This window comes from Aspergillus sclerotioniger (assembly GCF_003184525.1).
Source record: "Aspergillus sclerotioniger CBS 115572 chromosome Unknown BO94scaffold_5, whole genome shotgun sequence".
In the NCBI taxonomy this organism is placed as follows: Eukaryota; Fungi; Ascomycota; class Eurotiomycetes; order Eurotiales; family Aspergillaceae; genus Aspergillus; species Aspergillus sclerotioniger.
The window spans coordinates 709,120-725,089 of record NW_020290995.1 but is presented as its reverse complement, the minus strand read 5'-3'; the positions used below and the strand labels follow the sequence as shown (position 1 = coordinate 725,089).

The following is a 15,970-nucleotide window of genomic DNA, read 5'->3' as shown; positions in this document are numbered from 1 at the left end:
GAGGATTTTTGAATTCGTACAGATCACACCACGTGACTGGATTGATTTAATGCCTCAGGCTCCAAGTATAAGCTTCGCCCCATCTTTCACACCCTCGGTTGCCCCTGGATTGGTGAGCTTATGTTGAAAAAGCCATTGTTCCTGTAACAACGGACAACTTGAAAGAACCTACGGGCGGCTACAGCACCTCCGTCTTCCATATGCTCGGCTTCAAGGTACACAAAGTAAATATGGTATGATGTTCTAGTGACAAAGCAAATGATAATCGTCCACGCGATCTATGAGACATACATGCACCAGTCATGTATGGAAAGTAATTTACAAGGTAAGTCGCTGCTTCGACAGCAGAATAGACGTATCGACAGTTGCTCCGTCGATGAAGTCATTCATAATTACAATTGTCTTCTCAGCGCGCAACCTGTCAAGAGCATTCTCTCTAATCCACGGCAGAGTGCGCATGTCGAGCATTCCCTTGGTCGAGGTAAGACAGGAGCTGGCTCCCTGGGCGGAGACAACGCTGTAGACAAGCACTTCCTTGATGGACTGGGACGTCGCCTGGCACTGCAGGATAGTCAGGTCGGAGCTCTCCTGGCCCTCGGTAGTCATGGTCTCGAAACGGCCGATGATCGAGTCTGCGCTGAGCGTAGCATATGCCTTGGCTGTCCAGCTATCGTACTTATCGGCATCGATGACAACGATGAGGCGAGTTCCTGTGCGGCGCAGATCCTCGATCGGCTGGTCAAAGCACTCGCGCGCGCCCCAGGTGAGAGGGCTGCGAATTGCTCGGGCACATGCCTCGTTGAGCAGCTGAGTGGTCTCGTCCATTGTCGGTCGCTTACAGTCTGCCACAATGTTATCCCACCGGATGTGGATTGTAACCATTTCCGTTTGATTCTCATCGAGGAAGGCGACCTGCTCGCGGAGGAACTCGTCAAAAGCAAGTCCCGGGATGCACGCGTGCTGGAAGTAGAATGTGTCTCGCAAGGCAGACACCTTCTGGAACATGGGGAGGAGCTTGGCTGGGCGGAACTCGAAGTACCGTGCTCCCATAGCAAGCATGATGGAGATGGTCTTCTTCTGGGTGACGGAGAGGCCGTAGACGATGTGCGGCAGTTTCTGCATGAGGAAGTGGTCCGGGACGTGGTTGACATGCTCAAACAGAGGGACCAGCTTGCGGACAACCGCCAGCATGTCCGTATTTAAATGATCGAAGATCGAATCACATGTCATCATGCTGTTCATCCCGTTGTCGTGCGGCGCGGCTAGCACGAAGCGCGAGAAGGGCTGCTGTGCAGCTGGGGAGCCTGGTGGAGCTACGCTGCCCATCCAGGAGCGGTTTTCTCTCGAGCAGATCGTCACATAGGACTGGTGGCGGTTGGTGAGACCGACCACACCGTGGCCCGCCGCGTAGAAGCCGTAGGTGATGATGGCGTCCTCGGTGATAATCGGGTGGAAGTCCTGCGTCGCTACCATCGTACCTCCTTCAATCTTGCCAGTCAGAGTGTTGATGTCATTATGTGCGTCGGCCACGGGCTCCCCATAGCGAAATACAGTCCACTCATAACGACCGGTGAAGTTGTCGAGCCCCTGAATATTCGACGACTCAATTTCGAGCTGATGGCTGGTAAAGTTGTGGGATGCATCACGCAGCACCTCCTGTTGAGGCACGGCAAAGCCGACCGCGTACCCGGGGACGCCGATATAGCTGTAGACAGAGAGGCCTTTGCTGGGCATGTTGAACGGGGTGATGTTGTCCCGGTGGTGACTGCCTGGCCCCTGGGGGCATTTGCCGTAGGTGGCGGATAGCGCCTCTCCACTTTTCCCACTACGAATCAGCCTTATCCGAGCCCTAGCCAGATTGGGAAGGTGTGTTGATGGTCCTTTCCAGGAGCAGATCATCCTCGGCTGTCATACGTCCGGCTGGCCGGATGTACACAAGGTTAACGAGGTGGTCAGTGTCGCCACATGTTGGAAGGTTTTTCAAGTTCGTCGTGCGAGAGGCCGGATCGACCAACTGGGCGTTCATGCGTTCAGATAGAAGCTGACCTTGAGCTAGAGCCGAATCTAGATTCTGCACGCTACTGTAGGATGTTGCTCCATGAAGATAGTGCAAAAGCCCATGCCAGACGCTAAAGTCATCAGACAGGATCACATCATCTCTCATAAATATCGCCAAGGCGGCTCGTTGAGCCTCGGGAGGGACTAGACTGGAGGCAGCATTGACATAACAGCGGAAGTTTACCCCATAATATCCCCAGTAACCGCGACAGTTTCGATTGACCTTGGTTCAAGGCATACATCTTCAGAGATGCAGCTTCATCCCTTCAATTCAATATGATAGGACCTGAGCTTTGGCGCCCGAGAGACTCCTTAGTGGCCGCTTTTCATCGCACTGTAGCAACCGGTTAGAACAGAAAACTCAAAGAAATCGGAGATAAAAGAAGCAAACCTTCCTTCAACTTTCTCATCAAGTCCAACCAGCGCAAGAAACGCATGATTTACCATGATAAACTTGCTGGAGACGGGAGAAAATGATTCCAAAATGCGTTTCTTCACGCACAGCGTGGCCATGCATGATCATTCAAACATGATTCCCGGTATACCTCCTAGCAGAAGTGTATTTAGGGGCCGTTAGAGCCAGTAATAAGATTAGTACTCTAGCAAGATGAGCAGATGAAGGAAGAAGGGAGAAGGGGGGTAGCATTGGAACTATCCAAATGCCACATCATTTTGGGACTAGCGTTGTGCGGGCCAATGGTTGACTGTGGTCGCTAACTGGTTCCGGCTAGCGTTGAGTGCCTCAGGATCCAATGGTGACGATCGTTCTCACGGAGTGTTCTATCACCCCCTCCCCTCCCCTTACCCCATTATTATTTGAGCATGTATCAACGCAATTATCTCGAAATACCCAGTTCACGCATTCAAAAAGCTTTCCATCACCAAGCTACAGCCTACACATTTTCAACAAACCACAACATGTGTTCACACTAGCGTGATGCTCATCCATCGAATTCATTCAATTGCCTTTTTGCATCCACTCAAAGCATACTTAGACATCTGGTCCACGTGCAATTATTCAGTTCAGTACTAAAATCAGTTGAAAAGAGTGAGAAAGCTAACCAGATAATCACAAACATCCGAAAACATCAAGTACCCAGGATAGAGCCCACAGCAGGTTGGGAATCTGCGAGTGACTATACAATCATGTGGCGACGCTCCATGAACATTCCCGACCATGACGCTAACTCAACAATCACGTTTGTACCAAAGCCCCCTCTCTGGGCTGTTGCTGACCTCGCTCGATGGTCATAAGTCTGGCATAACTCATCTCTGGAACTCTGGCCGGGTTTCGATTTCTTCAGCGAGCTGAATAAAGTCTGGATCGCCCTCTGCAGCTAAGGTTCGAAACTGGGTAGTGTTGTCCTTCACCCATTGTTCGAAATATTCGGGCTGAGCTTGTTAACAGCAGGGCACAACCTCCAGTGGCACTTGAAGGACTGCCACTTACCAATGGAAGGTGAAAGCCACCCTCCTTCGCAGCATCAATGGAGCCTTTGATGTACACACTCCTAAGCTGCTTTTCCCATCCACCACCTCCAACAGTATTATCCCAAACGTCATTGACGCTGTCTATCAAGACACGCAATTGATCTACAGTCCGACCGGTTCCACTCCGCAAAGTGACAAAGAGGCGATTGATTTGGCGGCGTTTACCTCCCACGAAAATATCGGACAACGGTCCATCAGAGATATCAATGAACCGGCAGTTCACAATATACCGTGGAGCGTGGAATGCATTGGCATGAAACTCTGTGATTCCATGCGCAATTGCCTGCTTTTCGGACTCTTTAAGTGGGATAGCGTGCTCAAATTCATAGAGAGGCATGGTGAGTATAAGGGTGGCAAGCTGTGATATGAAACTGATGGGGATGAAATTGGTATCCAAACCGATTCAGGGAGTTTATCACCCATATTTTATACTGGAACCTGGGGCACATACTGGGTTGTATTAGGCAAAATCCACTTTTCACATCCCACCGATCTTCCCTTGCACGGGGACGAACTAAGGTGGTTGACGTGGGGGTCGAGGGTGGGATCTGGCGAGGGGTCTTCCGGATCTAGTAGAGTCAACAGGTATCAGCCCGCGAATAATATCACTTGATGTCATTATTCGCCCGTTCCTCGCGGCGCTCATCCCGCAATGCGGCACATTCCCCGCAGTATGGCGCTTTCCCCGATGGGCGGCGCGCATTTTCCGCCATCCAGTGAACCACCTGACTTTCTCTTTCTCGACTTGAATCCCACCGACGACCTCCAGATCCCATTCTCCGCTCGATACACATATGGTTCGTCAGATCGACATGTCTGGAGAAAGTAGAAGGATACTCATATTGGATCGTTCGGCCCCTCGCTCTTGCCGCCCTTGTCAAGCTCGAAAGAAACAATGTGGCAGCGAGCTGCCGGAGTGTGCATTATGCCTAAGGCAAGTGGCTCACTGTTATATACTGCTTGGCTAAACCCAACCAGGACAAGCCGTCAATGCAGATATGAAAGTCTTCGCGTGAAACCGTCGAACAAGAGGCGCTTCGCAGTACTTTCCCTGCCACGTAAAGCCAACGGGTAAAGCGACGAGGCGATCAGCCAGCTGCCAGACAGGCAACAGCAACAACAGAGATCATCTAGATAGTCATACTCAGAATATAAGATATTAAATATAGGAAGTTTATTCTGTTTGAATCGTCGGACGTACGTGGGATCAAGGCAAGCAGGCAAGACAGACAGACGAGACAGACAGAGAAAGACACACAACCTCGCAGAGGCCTGAATCATTCAATAATACAATAAAAATTGAAAACAAGTGATATTTGTAATTCCTCTTTCAAACAAATAGGGCCCTTACCAGCACTAACGCTTACTTCAGTATAGCGCCGGTCAAATAAACCATACTTACAGTCAAAAAATCACTTGCCTATATAAAAGCTCATATAAGAATTTATATAATTAAAATATAAAAAATTATATAATTACTGGTATGTAATTAGCCTGGATAGTATATCTGTAACACCCCATTTATATTATGAGAACTCTTAATGAGTCATTACTGTCAAAATCCCCGGCGATGCTATATAACAATAAGATAAAATAATATGATGGCGTACTATTCCTGCTAAAAAAGCCCTAATCCTTCATTTGGAATTATCATTCTCGACTAACTATCCATATATTGGTGCGTGAAACCTTCATGAATAAGCGAATGCGATGTTGTAATTTAGGTAGCAGAAATATTCATTGCACGAAGATATCTTAACATATGGTTGCTGTCTCTACTCTACATGATCGACAAAAACAGAAAAAAAAAAAAAAGCAAAGACGAAATATCAGAATCAACGAATCACTCTCTTGTTACAAGACGTAATTTCCAGTCCAGTACAGCTTTAGCAACTACTGGTTATAACGACCGTAGGTCCCAAATGCCGGAGCATTGCCAGAGGAAAACGGCGCCGTGGGGAGCATTCCATCCAAGAATTCGCCAACAAGTTTAGTATAGTATCGAGCATACTGGAATAAATGACCGTGACCACTGCTGGGGAACATGACAAAATTAGCTCTGGGCAATTGCCTGGCCAAAACATAGGAGTTCTTAGTGGGAACGATGAGGTCATTATCGCCATTGGTGACAAGGGCGTCCTTCTGGATAGTCTGAAGGAGGGCGTAAGGAACCGGATCAGCATCCCAAGTCAGATATGCCTGGGTGAGGTTGACTAGATCATCTCCCGTAGTAAAGAGGGCAATATCCGGCTCGCCATTTTGCCCAGCCATGTCGGTACGAGAGGTTGTGCTTCGATTGAACCAAGCGGCGCCTTCGTCTCCGGTGGTGAAAGAAGGAAAGAAGGCTTCGATAGTGGGGATTCCTGGAGTCGGATTGAAGACTGTTGACTGGACTTCGGTCATGGGGCGTTCAAGGTCGGGACCCAAGCTAGGCCCAGTGCCAGCAAGAACCAGTTTGCGTACAACATCGGGAGAGTCGAGAGCCAGCTGCTGGGCGATGTAGCCTCCCATGGAAAAGCCAAGCACGTCGACGTGAGGCGTGTGCATGGTGGGTAAGAGGACGCTGAGAAAGGCCAGTAGGTTGAGAGCAAAGGCCCTGATGCTGGGCGCGATGGTGCCATTGCTGTGGCCCAGTCCGGCGTAGTCATACGTGATGACTTGACGACCGGTTGCGGTCAGGTTGTTGATGACAAAAGGGTCCCAGGTGTCGATGGTAGATCGAACGTGATTGAGCATAAGAAGGGGCGGGGAGGAATCATCGCTCCGATTTCCAATAATGCGGTAGGTGTAGTTGGTGCCATTGGCTTCCAAGTATAGAGTCTTTGCGGTCTCCTGAGTAGACATTTTGGGATGGTCTTTGTGGATGATGGAATGGACTGCCACGGCTGTGGGTGCTCTTATAGCTCGCACGATGTAATCATTCCCTCTTGTTAATTCCACCACCTTCTGAATCTATAAGCATCACACAGTTTGCTGTTACATCCCATGCCAAGGCAAGCGAAGTGTGGATTGTTCATAGAACCTTGGGACGAAAAATACATACATAGTTGTATCGTACGTTTTGAACACTAGTCACATTAGGAAACACGTCGAAAAAAGTTTAGATTGGCTATTGGTAATCACCATAGACCAATGATCCTCTCTCGTCATGTACATTCTACCATATGGCGCAGTCACGTGATGACGCGGAAGTTCCGTCTTCGCGGCGCGGAGAAGACGGATATCCCGCTTCCATCTTGACAAAATCCTCAAAAGAAGACGGTGTTCATCACATTTGTCATCGACTGCGTCATGGAATCTTCGGTGGAAGTCTCCTGCCGAGCAGCAGCATCGATCATGGTTTGACAAATTGATTCGTATTGTGGCGTTGCCATCCCCTCCCTATAAAGTCTGGATCATGGCAGGGGAAACATGAATTGTTGTGCTCAACATCATCTACTGTACTCAACTTCATCCACTACTCTTACGAAAGTCCTTCATATCCCTTCTACTCGGAACCCTTAAGTCATGGCTCCTAAGATTCTATTCGTCCTGACCAGCTGCGGCGAGATGAGCAATGGGAAACCCACTGGGTGGTATTTGGTTAGTTCTCTTCGTCTTTCCATCAGCACCAAGAAATAGAATCAAATCACTGATTGTGATTCGGTAGCCTGAGTTTGCTCGGCCCTACTACCACCTGGTAGGTGACGATGAGGCCAACCCTCAGGCCGAAATCATCGTGGCGTCTCCTGCCGGTGGCATGGCGCCGATCGATGAAGGATCGGTCAAGAACTTCCAAAACGACCCCATCTCAGTCAAGTTCTTTGAATCCCAGAAGAAGCTTTGGGAGACCACGAAGCCCTTGAAGGATTTCCTAGGCAAGGCATCCGAATTCGACGCCATCTTTTATCCAGGCGGCCACGGACCCATGTTCGACCTAGTCAAGGACAAGACCTCTCTTCAGTTAATTGAAGAGTTTTACAAGGCCGGCAAGACTGTTGCGGCTGTCTGTCATGGGCCTATTGTGTTTGTTAATGCCACGGTGGACGGCAAGCCGCTTCTTGAAGGCCGTAGGGCAACCGGGTTCAGTAACGCAGAGGAAGATGCTGTTGGTCTTACTGGGGCTATGCCGGTCTTGCTCGAGGATGAGGTCAAGCGAGTCGGGGGTAACTATGTCAAGGCCGAGCAGCTCTGGAAGGAGATGGTTGTTGTGGATGGCCAGATTATTACTGGTCAGAACCCTGCTTCTGCTCAAGGTGTCGGTGTTGCGTTGGCCACTGCCGTCGGTTAGTAACGACCTCTGACCTCTGAATTCCGCTGCATGTGTACTGATCCTTTGGGAATAGGCTTATAATGAGTGCAGTTGAGGGTGGCTGTTTATATGGAGCATTTTCAAGACTGCTTAGAGATTCTACGCAGCACAGTGGAATAGTCTTCACGATGATAGAAATTCTTGGGGTGGTCTTAGTTCAACTTTGCTAGATATTCTTGATGCCAATCAAACCTACAATACCATTAAACCACAAGTGGCATCAGCACCCACCCAGTCTTTCCTCACTAGCCATATCACAATTACTCTGCTTTACCTAATAAAGATTCCAATAAAACCATACGGTATCAAACGATCCCACAATCCCATCCCATCCCTAGAGAATAGAGTCTATATCTTTCTTCTTCGTTATTCAGAATTTATTCCATTCCTTCTTCGATGTATCTTGGCCGAGTATTGCTATTTTATGGGATGTCACTTGATGGAAAAGAAATTCGCTGTACAGTCTAATCTAGTTCCTGCCACGAGATAAGTCAAGCTACTATAGGTCTAATGTCTAATTGATGTCAAGTCTCTTTACAATCAGTTCGTTTTGTTGGGGATTTTTGTGCGGATTTCGAGATAACTAGGGAGAGCTAGCTTCCTCTTATCGTTCGGTTTGTCGTGGAATGAGTACTGTCAAAATTTTGGATACTGTAGAAGTTTCTCCATAGAATGGCCGCTACCGCGATATAGGATTTATTGTAAATAAAGTAGAGAAAGCTCTATGTATCATTCGGCGAAGGCTATTTGAAGGAGATCTGGTGCGAAGCTGCAACATCCGCTTTTCCTGACAGGAAGTAACGCTGCTCTGATGCTGTTTTGGGGATTAGGGCCTGCTATTGAACTCTGCCCCTAGTGTCAACGGACCAGATTTCCTCAATAACTCCGTTTCGATACGCATAGTAAAAGTCATGCAGGTTGATGGTTGGGTCAATATGGCTAGGAATCATCTCGGCCCTGTCGCCAATCTCCAAGTTAGGCACACCGTCTTCCCAGCTCAGCGAGCCGTGCTCATCTCCCAGGTTCTGGTGTTTATACCTGGAGTCCTTACATTCGGCCAAGCCGCTATCGGTAGTGAGGGACTTCAGACCGGCGTCGATGGTGACTTGACGGTCCCCTTGCTTGCTGATGACAGTGGATAGTAGAGTCAAGCTATTAGAATAGAAAGTTCCAACAGCGTTGCGGTAATCGGTATCCATGAAAATAAACGACCCCGGTTGCAGTTCCGTCACCCCAGGCACCGTAGCACAGAACTCCGCAGTGCCGGTTCCTCCTGTAGTAACCACCTCGATATTGAAGTCTTCCTGTCGCAGCATCTCAGCGGTATTGACTAGGATCTTCATAGACTGTAAACACTGGGTTTTGCGATCATGTCGGTCGTGAAGATGTTGCAGGTGACCTTCGTACCCCTGGACCCCGATCAAGCGCATATGGGGCAATGTAGCGAGATGCTGGGCGAGAGCAAGAGCTGGGTTCCCAGCAGCAACGCCGGTGCGTCCGAGTCCCACATCCAGATCGATCAACACGGCGATGGGTTCCGACACGCCGGACTGCGCCAGCTCGTCATTGATGGCCGTAGCACCGGCCTCGCTATCAACCACAATCCGGATGGCTTTGTGCTGCTTGAACAGCTCAACAAGTCTCTTTACTTTGGGCTTGCCAATGATTTCGCAGGTGATTAGGATGTCGTCGAATCCCGCGGCGGCGACGATCTCCGCTTCGGACACCTTGGCGACGCAGCAACCTTTTGCTCCTGCGGCTTCTAGCTTGCGTGCAAGAACCACACTTTTGGTTGTCTTTAGATGGGGTCGAATGTTGCAATTGGTTGACTGGAGAGTAGTGAATAGCTTTTTGATGTTGCTCTCCATAAGGTCAAGGTCGACGATCATGGACGGGGTGTCGAGGCTTTCCAGCCTGTCGCCGACGCTCGGACAGTACATTGTTTGGTTGTTGGCTTAGGAGCTTCTGTTGATCAGATTATGAAAAGGGTTAAATGAATCTGGACTTGGAAGAAAAAAAGAGACAGCTACGCCTCTTATATAAGGAGGGTGATAGGACTGCCAACCGTCTCGCGGAATGTTGTGAGAACTAAAAGGGCCCCGCCCAACCCCGCCCCGGTATTCTTCGCAGCCTAACCCCATTTTACAGGATACAGGCGTCTGCAGCAGATCTGCAAGCTTTCATGGACTGATAACCTCAGAACGAATTTATCAGCAATTGTTCTGTTCAGCATTGTCCAGGGTAGAAAGATGGTTCTTACCTCCGATCGGGAGCGGACTTGTCCCGTCTCGGAGCGGGTTTGCCGTGTCTGGATTGTTATCGGCCGAGGCATTGCTTTATCGTAGTAGAGATAAGAACGCTCGTCCGTGTGACACCATAGTATCCATTGGCCTCCTTCAGGACCGTTGTGTACTCCACACTGAGCATACTCCCTCGAAATCAGGTTTCCGGGGGAGTATGCTAAGCTCAGCTCGATGCTCCTACTTCTACGTGTGCTATAGCATCGACACCATGTTATATCGACGTAATCTTATTTTTGAGTCTAAACTGTCCTGTTATAATAACAGTCGGGATCACCTACGCAATAAACACTGCAGGGCTTTCTCGCAGACAGAGCGCTGGACAAGAGCTCAATTTAGACTGCACAAGTCGAACAAACTCCTATCTAATCGAACACCAAAACACCACGGAATCGAACCGAGCCTGATGTCATGTAGTCCACTGCTTTCGGAGCATCCAGAAACGCGAACCGCTCGATCATGCACCTGACGCCAAATGCCTTGGCGAAGTCGATGGTATCCTCAGCATCCAAAGCGTTCCCCGTGATCCAGCCATGAATTGCAGAATTGCCCATGATTAGATCGTTCGTATTGAACTCCATGGCACCAGACGGGGATAAGAGGAGCATCTTCCCGCCTGGTTGCAGGGCTGCCGTCAGAGGAGTAACGGCCTTGCCATGGGAAGTCGTAGCGAGAACGAGCGCTGCACCACCCAGCCCTTGGAGCACCTTGACCGCATCCTCCGACTCAGTGTCAATGTACTCGTGGGCGCCGAGCTCCAGCGCCAAATCCCTCTTGGCGGCGCTGGAACTGAGAACAGCAACCTTGTAACCCATCTTCCGAGCGTACTGAATCGCCATATGCCCCAGACCACCGATCCCCTGAATAGCTACCAGGCTCCCTTGTTCGATGTGCATCTTCCGAATGGCGTTGAAGACGGTTAGCCCGGCGCAAAGCAACGGCGCGGCCTCAGCAGGGTCCATGTCTTTGGGGATGGGAACCGCCGCTTCGGAGCGAAGCAAGAAGAACTCGGCGTAGCCACCATCGCGACCGGCTCCGTTGTATACAGCATTGCTGCATGCTTGGGAGAGCCCGCGGCGGCATGCCCGACAGACGTTATCGTGGCCTATTCTCCTCCCTCGGTGGTTAGCATACCATACACACACACCCTGGTACATGTAGAACGGTGAACGAAGGGGCTCAGTAAATCTATACTCACCTCCAAGCCAAGCTCCACCAATTCGTTGACCGAGAGAAAACCCCTGGACTCCCTCGCCAATGGCAACAACATCGCCAATAATCTCATGACCCGGAACGCGGGGAAAGAGGTTGTCGCCAAGTTCACCCTTCTGGACCGCCACGTCCGTGTAACAAACACCACATGCGCGAACCTGTACCAGTATTTCTCCCGCAGCAGGTAACTTCAGCTCAATCTCTCGGAGCTCAAGTGGTGCGCCTACCGATGGGATCACCCAGGCTTTGTATGTTTTTGGGAGGACCGGCATTGTTGCAGAAGAGAATCAAATAATTCTGGCTATGATAAATAAGAAAAGCACCCTCATCGAGAACTAAACCACTCCCTATTTATGGCAATGGAATGAATTAGGAGGTCTGTAAGCACCTCCGGACATCCCGCTCAGTTTGGGAATTCTCGGGGATAACCCGTTGGTTCTCTATTTTTTTCCGGTTTCTTCTCCGAAGCATCGTTCAATCCCAATGAGATTGATTGTATGGCGACCGAACTGTTCACAAGCAACAAGTCTATACGTCACCGCCAAAGGACGGAATACCCGTGAGGCGCTAGAATCCGGCACGGAACACCCGTCAGAACACCCAGCCATTATTTTATACTTTTCTGGCTCCTGATTTGTTGTAACTTTATTGGATTGATTGGCTGGCCCCCCTTCCAGTTTTCACCGACCCTCGGAATAATTGGTGCGGCTGCGTCGACCAAGGCTTCTCCCGGTCCTTTACTACTGCGCAGGCGAAGGGGCATGCATTGCAAATGATTTCCCGATGTTTCTAAGCAGGGACCGCACCTTTCTGGCAAGCATCGCTTTAGGCTTATGCACGAGTTCGGCGTAGGCCTTATGCGGTATTGTTTTAGAGCAACGAAGCATCCATCAGATACACATATGATTGAAAGAAAAAAAAAAACAAAAGTAGAAAACCCGCTGTGCTGTCATGGAATCATGGAGCATCATCAAGTCGATCTATTGAACCCAGGCTTCTTTTCCAGTCCTGCAACGAATTCAACAAAATCTTCGTCCCCTAAGGCTGCTCTCGCTTTGAATGAGGAATGATGAATCTCAGACCACGCCATCTCAGAGCCTGCAGCTGGAACCTGAAACCCAAATTTCATACCCGCCAGAAGCTCCCCCGTGATGTAAATGGCAGCTAACTCAAGCTCCCTCGGCGGCAATGTTGATGTCGGGAGATCCAGATGCACAATACGACGCCAGGCATCGTTGATATCGCTGCAGAGTTCATTGAATGCCTCTCGACTTCGAGTGGAGCCGTTCCGGACGCGAGCAGTGATGCGATTAGTGATACGCTTCCAGTATGATTAGATAAAATGAAGTGAAGGGACAATTATGGCTCAGCATACCTGGCGACCTCCGATGTAAGATGTCTGGACAGATGCGTCCGTAAAAGTCACATTTATGTACCAACGAGGTACTTTGAACCTGTTGGCGTGAAGATCGGTAATAGCCTCTGCTAGTGAATCTTTCTGGCCTGGGCTAAGAGACGCAGCGTGTGCAACTTCGTATAGAGGCATGTTGGCTTATCAATAGCCTTCGTCGTATGTGCGTCAGGCTAACAGTCAGATGTGATTGACCTGGGTTGGAGCAGGAAGGAGTGTGGAAGGGCTTAAATAGAGTTCGTCATAATGCCAGAGGCGATGCAGCACGTCCTTCAAACATCTTAATCCCGATCTTAGCTAGGATCAGTTGTCACTTGACCAAACAGCATCGGCTTGTGAGAACTTGGTAAGGACTGATGTCGGCTAGATCCGTTGTCTGTCTGTTCTTCGAGGCTGACCGGAGAAAGAAGAAATCCACTTTCAACCCCCGTAGTGATTAATCTCTTTGTCGCCGTGCCCTTTTGTTACCACCATTGCATTGGTGAAAATATCTTTCCTACTCGTCAGGTCCATTAAGACGTAAGTGACTGAGACCGGGCAGATCCCAGGCCATCATAAGGCTCACTTGAACAGAAAGAACGCGGTGCAGTGCGGCTTCATGATTATGGAAATGGATATTTCGAGACACCTCAGCGAGGATAAAATGGAGTTGGATCATTCGCTCAGGCGTTTTGCAGGGAGGAGGCAATACCCCGCATACTATGGTGGGTTGTAAAGCACGGCCAATTATATCTCTGAAATCTGCTTACCAAGATTCTCGAACCTCCACAATTTCACTACCTAGACACGATCGGTGTTCAATCGGGCTGGTCCGTCTTCCTTTTCCTACTAGACAGCCACCATGGAAAATCAGCCTGCATCTCCAGCCGCACAGCAAGGTCAGAGACCACGAAAAGTTCGGACGCGAATAAGCACCGCCTGCACAAGGTGCCAGAAACGGAAGATCCGAGTAAGCTTCCAACTGCCAGTGCTGGAGGTACATGCTGACAGTGCCACAGTGTGATGCTTTGCTACCAGCTTGCAGTGCCTGTAAGCGAGCAGGGGTGCCATGTATCGGCGGAGGGGCGTCCCGTGAGTTTCCTCCGAGGTACGGGTATTATTGCATCCCCGTCTCTAAGAACAGCAACTGACCATGTCCTGAAGTTACGTTGCCGATCTAGAGGCTCGAATCAAATGGCTCGAGGCTATTGTTCAAGAGCACGTACCTAGCATCGACTTGACTGCTGGACCAGGTCATTCGCCTAACCTTGACGGGGGCGTTCCATATGGAGACTGGAACCAACTCCAGCGCACACAGCAAAGCCGCGAGCCCAGAGATGTTGAATCTCCCAGCGAGATAAATGATCAAATTGGACTGGTCTCCATCACCACTGGAACAGATCTGCGCTACCTGGGTCCGTCGAGTGGGCTATTTTTCACCAAGTTCGTCCTGGCTGGGCTTGGAAGGCGACTTCATGTCGATAACAACAGCACCCCAGGTGTCAAAGCGGACAGTTTGGCCGTCCCGCCTGATCTCTTGGTTCCTCAGCCGAAAGAGCTGCCTTCCGATCACAGGCATGCGCGATGGCTCTCCCAGGCTTACTTCGACATTGTTCACCTTCAATTTCCCATTTTACACGAGCCTTGGTATTGGGAAACTGTTAAAAAGGTCTACGCCGACACTGAGGTCACCGCGGTGGACGAGTTCCAGGTTTTGATGGTTATCGCAATAGGTGCATCCCTACTCTCGCGCCGGACCAAGGTCATGTTATCAGCCGAGGGCTACTTCGCGTCTGCCATGAAACTAGTGGATAAAGTAATGAAAACTTCGTCAGTTGGTGTCGCGCAATGCATCTTGCTTCTTCAGATGTATGCTCTCAACAACCCAACATCAGGATTAAGTCTCTGGACTCTTCATCACCATGGACTGGCACTGGCAATCGAGCTAGGTCTGCACCGAAATATGCCGGCGAGTAAGTTCACGCTCTTGGAAAGAGAGGTCCGCCGCCGTATCTTTTGGTGCACCTATACAATTGATCGGCTCTTGAGCACCCTGATGGGACGACCGATGGGTGTAGTGGATGAGCAGTGCGAACTCAATGTAATAAATCAGTGGTTCCTCGGATTTCGAACCAAAGCTGAACGACTCATCTAGTACCCGTTAGACATCGACGATGATCAACTCAAAACAGAGCATCCCAAACCTCGACAAAGCCACGAACCACTTACTAAGATGACCAGCGCCGTTCATCTCTTCAAACTTGCCCGCTTTAATAGCGAAATCAAATGTGTCCTGTACTGCGTCGATCGACAATATCCCCCATACACACAGCCGGCTATCACTGACGCCGAGAGCTGGAAAGTCGACATTCTGATCCGCTTGCGACAATGGAGAGAAGCGATCCCGAGACACTCGGAAGCAAGTACACCATACTACCTAAATCTCTTGAGTGAAATCAAGTATCATGAACTGGTCATGCTAGTCCTCCGACCCAACCCTAGGTTCCAGAACCCTGACAAGGCATCCCTTCGAGAGTGCCTTTCTAGCGCCATAACCTGCAGCGAGCTCTACCACCAACTGTACATTGCCAATTCCCTCCATTATGGGTGGATTAGTGTCCATTCCCTTTTTTTGTGCTTAATGGTCATGTTCTACTGTGTTTGGACCCCCCACGGAATTGCCGAGGAAGCAGATCTTGACTCTCTGATGCGGGCGTTAAAGTCTTCATCCGACGTCCTCAGCGCTATGGGCGAGTATTGGCCCGAGGCAAAAAGAAGTCGCGATGTTCTTGACCGTGTTTTAATGGCAACTATACGACGATTTACTCACCACCACCGCTCCAGCATAATACGAAGCAGCCCTATATCCTCGGGCTCACAGGGTTCCATGACTACTATGCGATCGCTTCTCCCCTCCGATCACCCAGCCGAGGGTAGTAGCTACATGGACCTGCCTTCGAACAGTGCCCCGCCCCTTCAGAATGACGATGCGGGCGTGGGTGATGATGATGATGATCTATTTGGTTTGAACTACGGAGACCCAGAGACTTCTTTCACGTCTGCAGATGTACTCTCTCACTTCTTGGGCTCGGGTACAGATGTGATAATGGGCGATTCTTATGATTTCGAACAACTTGGGGACAGAGATGGTCTGGGGTGGTTTGGCGAAAGTCTGCGTGATTTTGGCCATCCATATTAGTTGATATGCAATAACGGAGACAGACAATC

The 15,970-nt window shown here is 49.8% G+C and overlaps 8 protein-coding genes across 8 annotated transcripts; 2 read left to right on the top strand and 6 right to left on the bottom strand.

Moving 5' to 3' along the window:
- Positions 1-218: 218 nt before the first annotated feature.
- On the bottom strand, positions 219-1,808 carry BO94DRAFT_532098 (phosphatidylinositol-specific phospholipase C domain-containing protein). The gene has a single exon (XM_025611053.1). It carries the CDS (start codon positions 1,732-1,734, stop codon positions 319-321), a length of 1,416 nt encoding a protein of 471 aa, XP_025470898.1. The 5' UTR covers positions 1,735-1,808; the 3' UTR covers positions 219-318.
- Positions 1,809-3,160: 1,352 nt separating this feature from the next.
- On the bottom strand, positions 3,161-4,020 carry BO94DRAFT_321730 (uncharacterized protein). Its single transcript, XM_025606904.1, has 2 exons — positions 3,509-4,020; positions 3,161-3,450 (listed from the first exon to the last, which is right to left on the bottom strand). The coding sequence occupies exons 1-2, from the start codon at positions 3,884-3,886 to the stop codon at positions 3,325-3,327; spliced, it is 504 nt and encodes a 167-aa protein (XP_025470897.1). The 5' UTR covers positions 3,887-4,020; the 3' UTR covers positions 3,161-3,324.
- A 1,422-nt stretch (positions 4,021-5,442) lies between these two features.
- On the bottom strand, positions 5,443-6,393 carry BO94DRAFT_510303 (alpha/beta fold hydrolase; the record flags this gene model as incomplete). The annotated part of the gene is made up of 1 exon (XM_025609729.1): positions 5,443-6,393. One exon carries the CDS (start codon positions 6,391-6,393, stop codon positions 5,443-5,445), a length of 951 nt encoding a protein of 316 aa, XP_025470896.1.
- Positions 6,394-6,796: 403 nt separating this feature from the next.
- Positions 6,797-8,108, top strand: BO94DRAFT_532096 (type 1 glutamine amidotransferase domain-containing protein). The gene is made up of 3 exons (XM_025611052.1): positions 6,797-7,131; positions 7,199-7,814; positions 7,875-8,108. Exons 1-3 carry the CDS (start codon positions 7,057-7,059, stop codon positions 7,880-7,882), a joined length of 699 nt encoding a protein of 232 aa, XP_025470895.1. The 5' UTR covers positions 6,797-7,056; the 3' UTR covers positions 7,883-8,108.
- Positions 8,109-8,557: 449 nt separating this feature from the next.
- On the bottom strand, positions 8,558-9,907 carry BO94DRAFT_532095 (DSD1 family PLP-dependent enzyme). Its single transcript, XM_025611051.1, has one exon. It carries the CDS (start codon positions 9,778-9,780, stop codon positions 8,677-8,679), a length of 1,104 nt encoding a protein of 367 aa, XP_025470894.1. The 5' UTR covers positions 9,781-9,907; the 3' UTR covers positions 8,558-8,676.
- A 575-nt stretch (positions 9,908-10,482) lies between these two features.
- Positions 10,483-11,826, bottom strand: BO94DRAFT_485862 (alcohol dehydrogenase). Its single transcript, XM_025608992.1, has 2 exons — positions 11,339-11,826; positions 10,483-11,245 (listed from the first exon to the last, which is right to left on the bottom strand). The coding sequence occupies exons 1-2, from the start codon at positions 11,622-11,624 to the stop codon at positions 10,506-10,508; spliced, it is 1,026 nt and encodes a 341-aa protein (XP_025470893.1). The 5' UTR covers positions 11,625-11,826; the 3' UTR covers positions 10,483-10,505.
- Positions 11,827-12,141: 315 nt separating this feature from the next.
- Positions 12,142-13,168, bottom strand: BO94DRAFT_321678 (uncharacterized protein). Its single transcript, XM_025606903.1, has 2 exons — positions 12,728-13,168; positions 12,142-12,673 (listed from the first exon to the last, which is right to left on the bottom strand). The coding sequence occupies exons 1-2, from the start codon at positions 12,896-12,898 to the stop codon at positions 12,323-12,325; spliced, it is 522 nt and encodes a 173-aa protein (XP_025470892.1). The 5' UTR covers positions 12,899-13,168; the 3' UTR covers positions 12,142-12,322.
- A 436-nt stretch (positions 13,169-13,604) lies between these two features.
- On the top strand, positions 13,605-15,941 carry BO94DRAFT_458591 (uncharacterized protein; the record flags this gene model as incomplete). The annotated part of the gene is made up of 4 exons (XM_025607805.1): positions 13,605-13,712; positions 13,762-13,838; positions 13,907-14,854; positions 14,957-15,941. 4 exons carry the CDS (start codon positions 13,605-13,607, stop codon positions 15,939-15,941), a joined length of 2,118 nt encoding a protein of 705 aa, XP_025470891.1.
- Between the last annotated feature and the right edge of the window lie 29 nt (positions 15,942-15,970).

Excerpts from the sequence above, each read along its gene's own strand:
- BO94DRAFT_532098 (XM_025611053.1), bottom strand. The coding sequence starts at position 1,734 with ATGCCCAGCAAAGGCCTCTCTGTCTACAGCTATATCGGCGTCCCCGGG.
- BO94DRAFT_321730 (XM_025606904.1), bottom strand. The coding sequence starts at position 3,886 with ATGCCTCTCTATGAATTTGAGCACGCTATCCCACTTAAAGAGTCCGAA. Across the intron at positions 3,451-3,508 it reads GTGGCTTTCACCTTCCATTG|CCCGAATATTTCGAACAATG; the intron begins GTAAGTGGCAGT and ends TAACAAGCTCAG.
- BO94DRAFT_532096 (XM_025611052.1), top strand. The coding sequence starts at position 7,057 with ATGGCTCCTAAGATTCTATTCGTCCTGACCAGCTGCGGCGAGATGAGC. Across the intron at positions 7,132-7,198 it reads AACCCACTGGGTGGTATTTG|CCTGAGTTTGCTCGGCCCTA; the intron begins GTTAGTTCTCTT and ends GTGATTCGGTAG.
- BO94DRAFT_532095 (XM_025611051.1), bottom strand. The coding sequence starts at position 9,780 with ATGTACTGTCCGAGCGTCGGCGACAGGCTGGAAAGCCTCGACACCCCG.
- BO94DRAFT_485862 (XM_025608992.1), bottom strand. The coding sequence starts at position 11,624 with ATGCCGGTCCTCCCAAAAACATACAAAGCCTGGGTGATCCCATCGGTA. Across the intron at positions 11,246-11,338 it reads TGGTGGAGCTTGGCTTGGAG|GCCACGATAACGTCTGTCGG; the intron begins GTGAGTATAGAT and ends GGAGGAGAATAG.
- BO94DRAFT_321678 (XM_025606903.1), bottom strand. The coding sequence starts at position 12,898 with ATGCCTCTATACGAAGTTGCACACGCTGCGTCTCTTAGCCCAGGCCAG. Across the intron at positions 12,674-12,727 it reads CTTACATCGGAGGTCGCCAG|CGTATCACTAATCGCATCAC; the intron begins GTATGCTGAGCC and ends TCATACTGGAAG.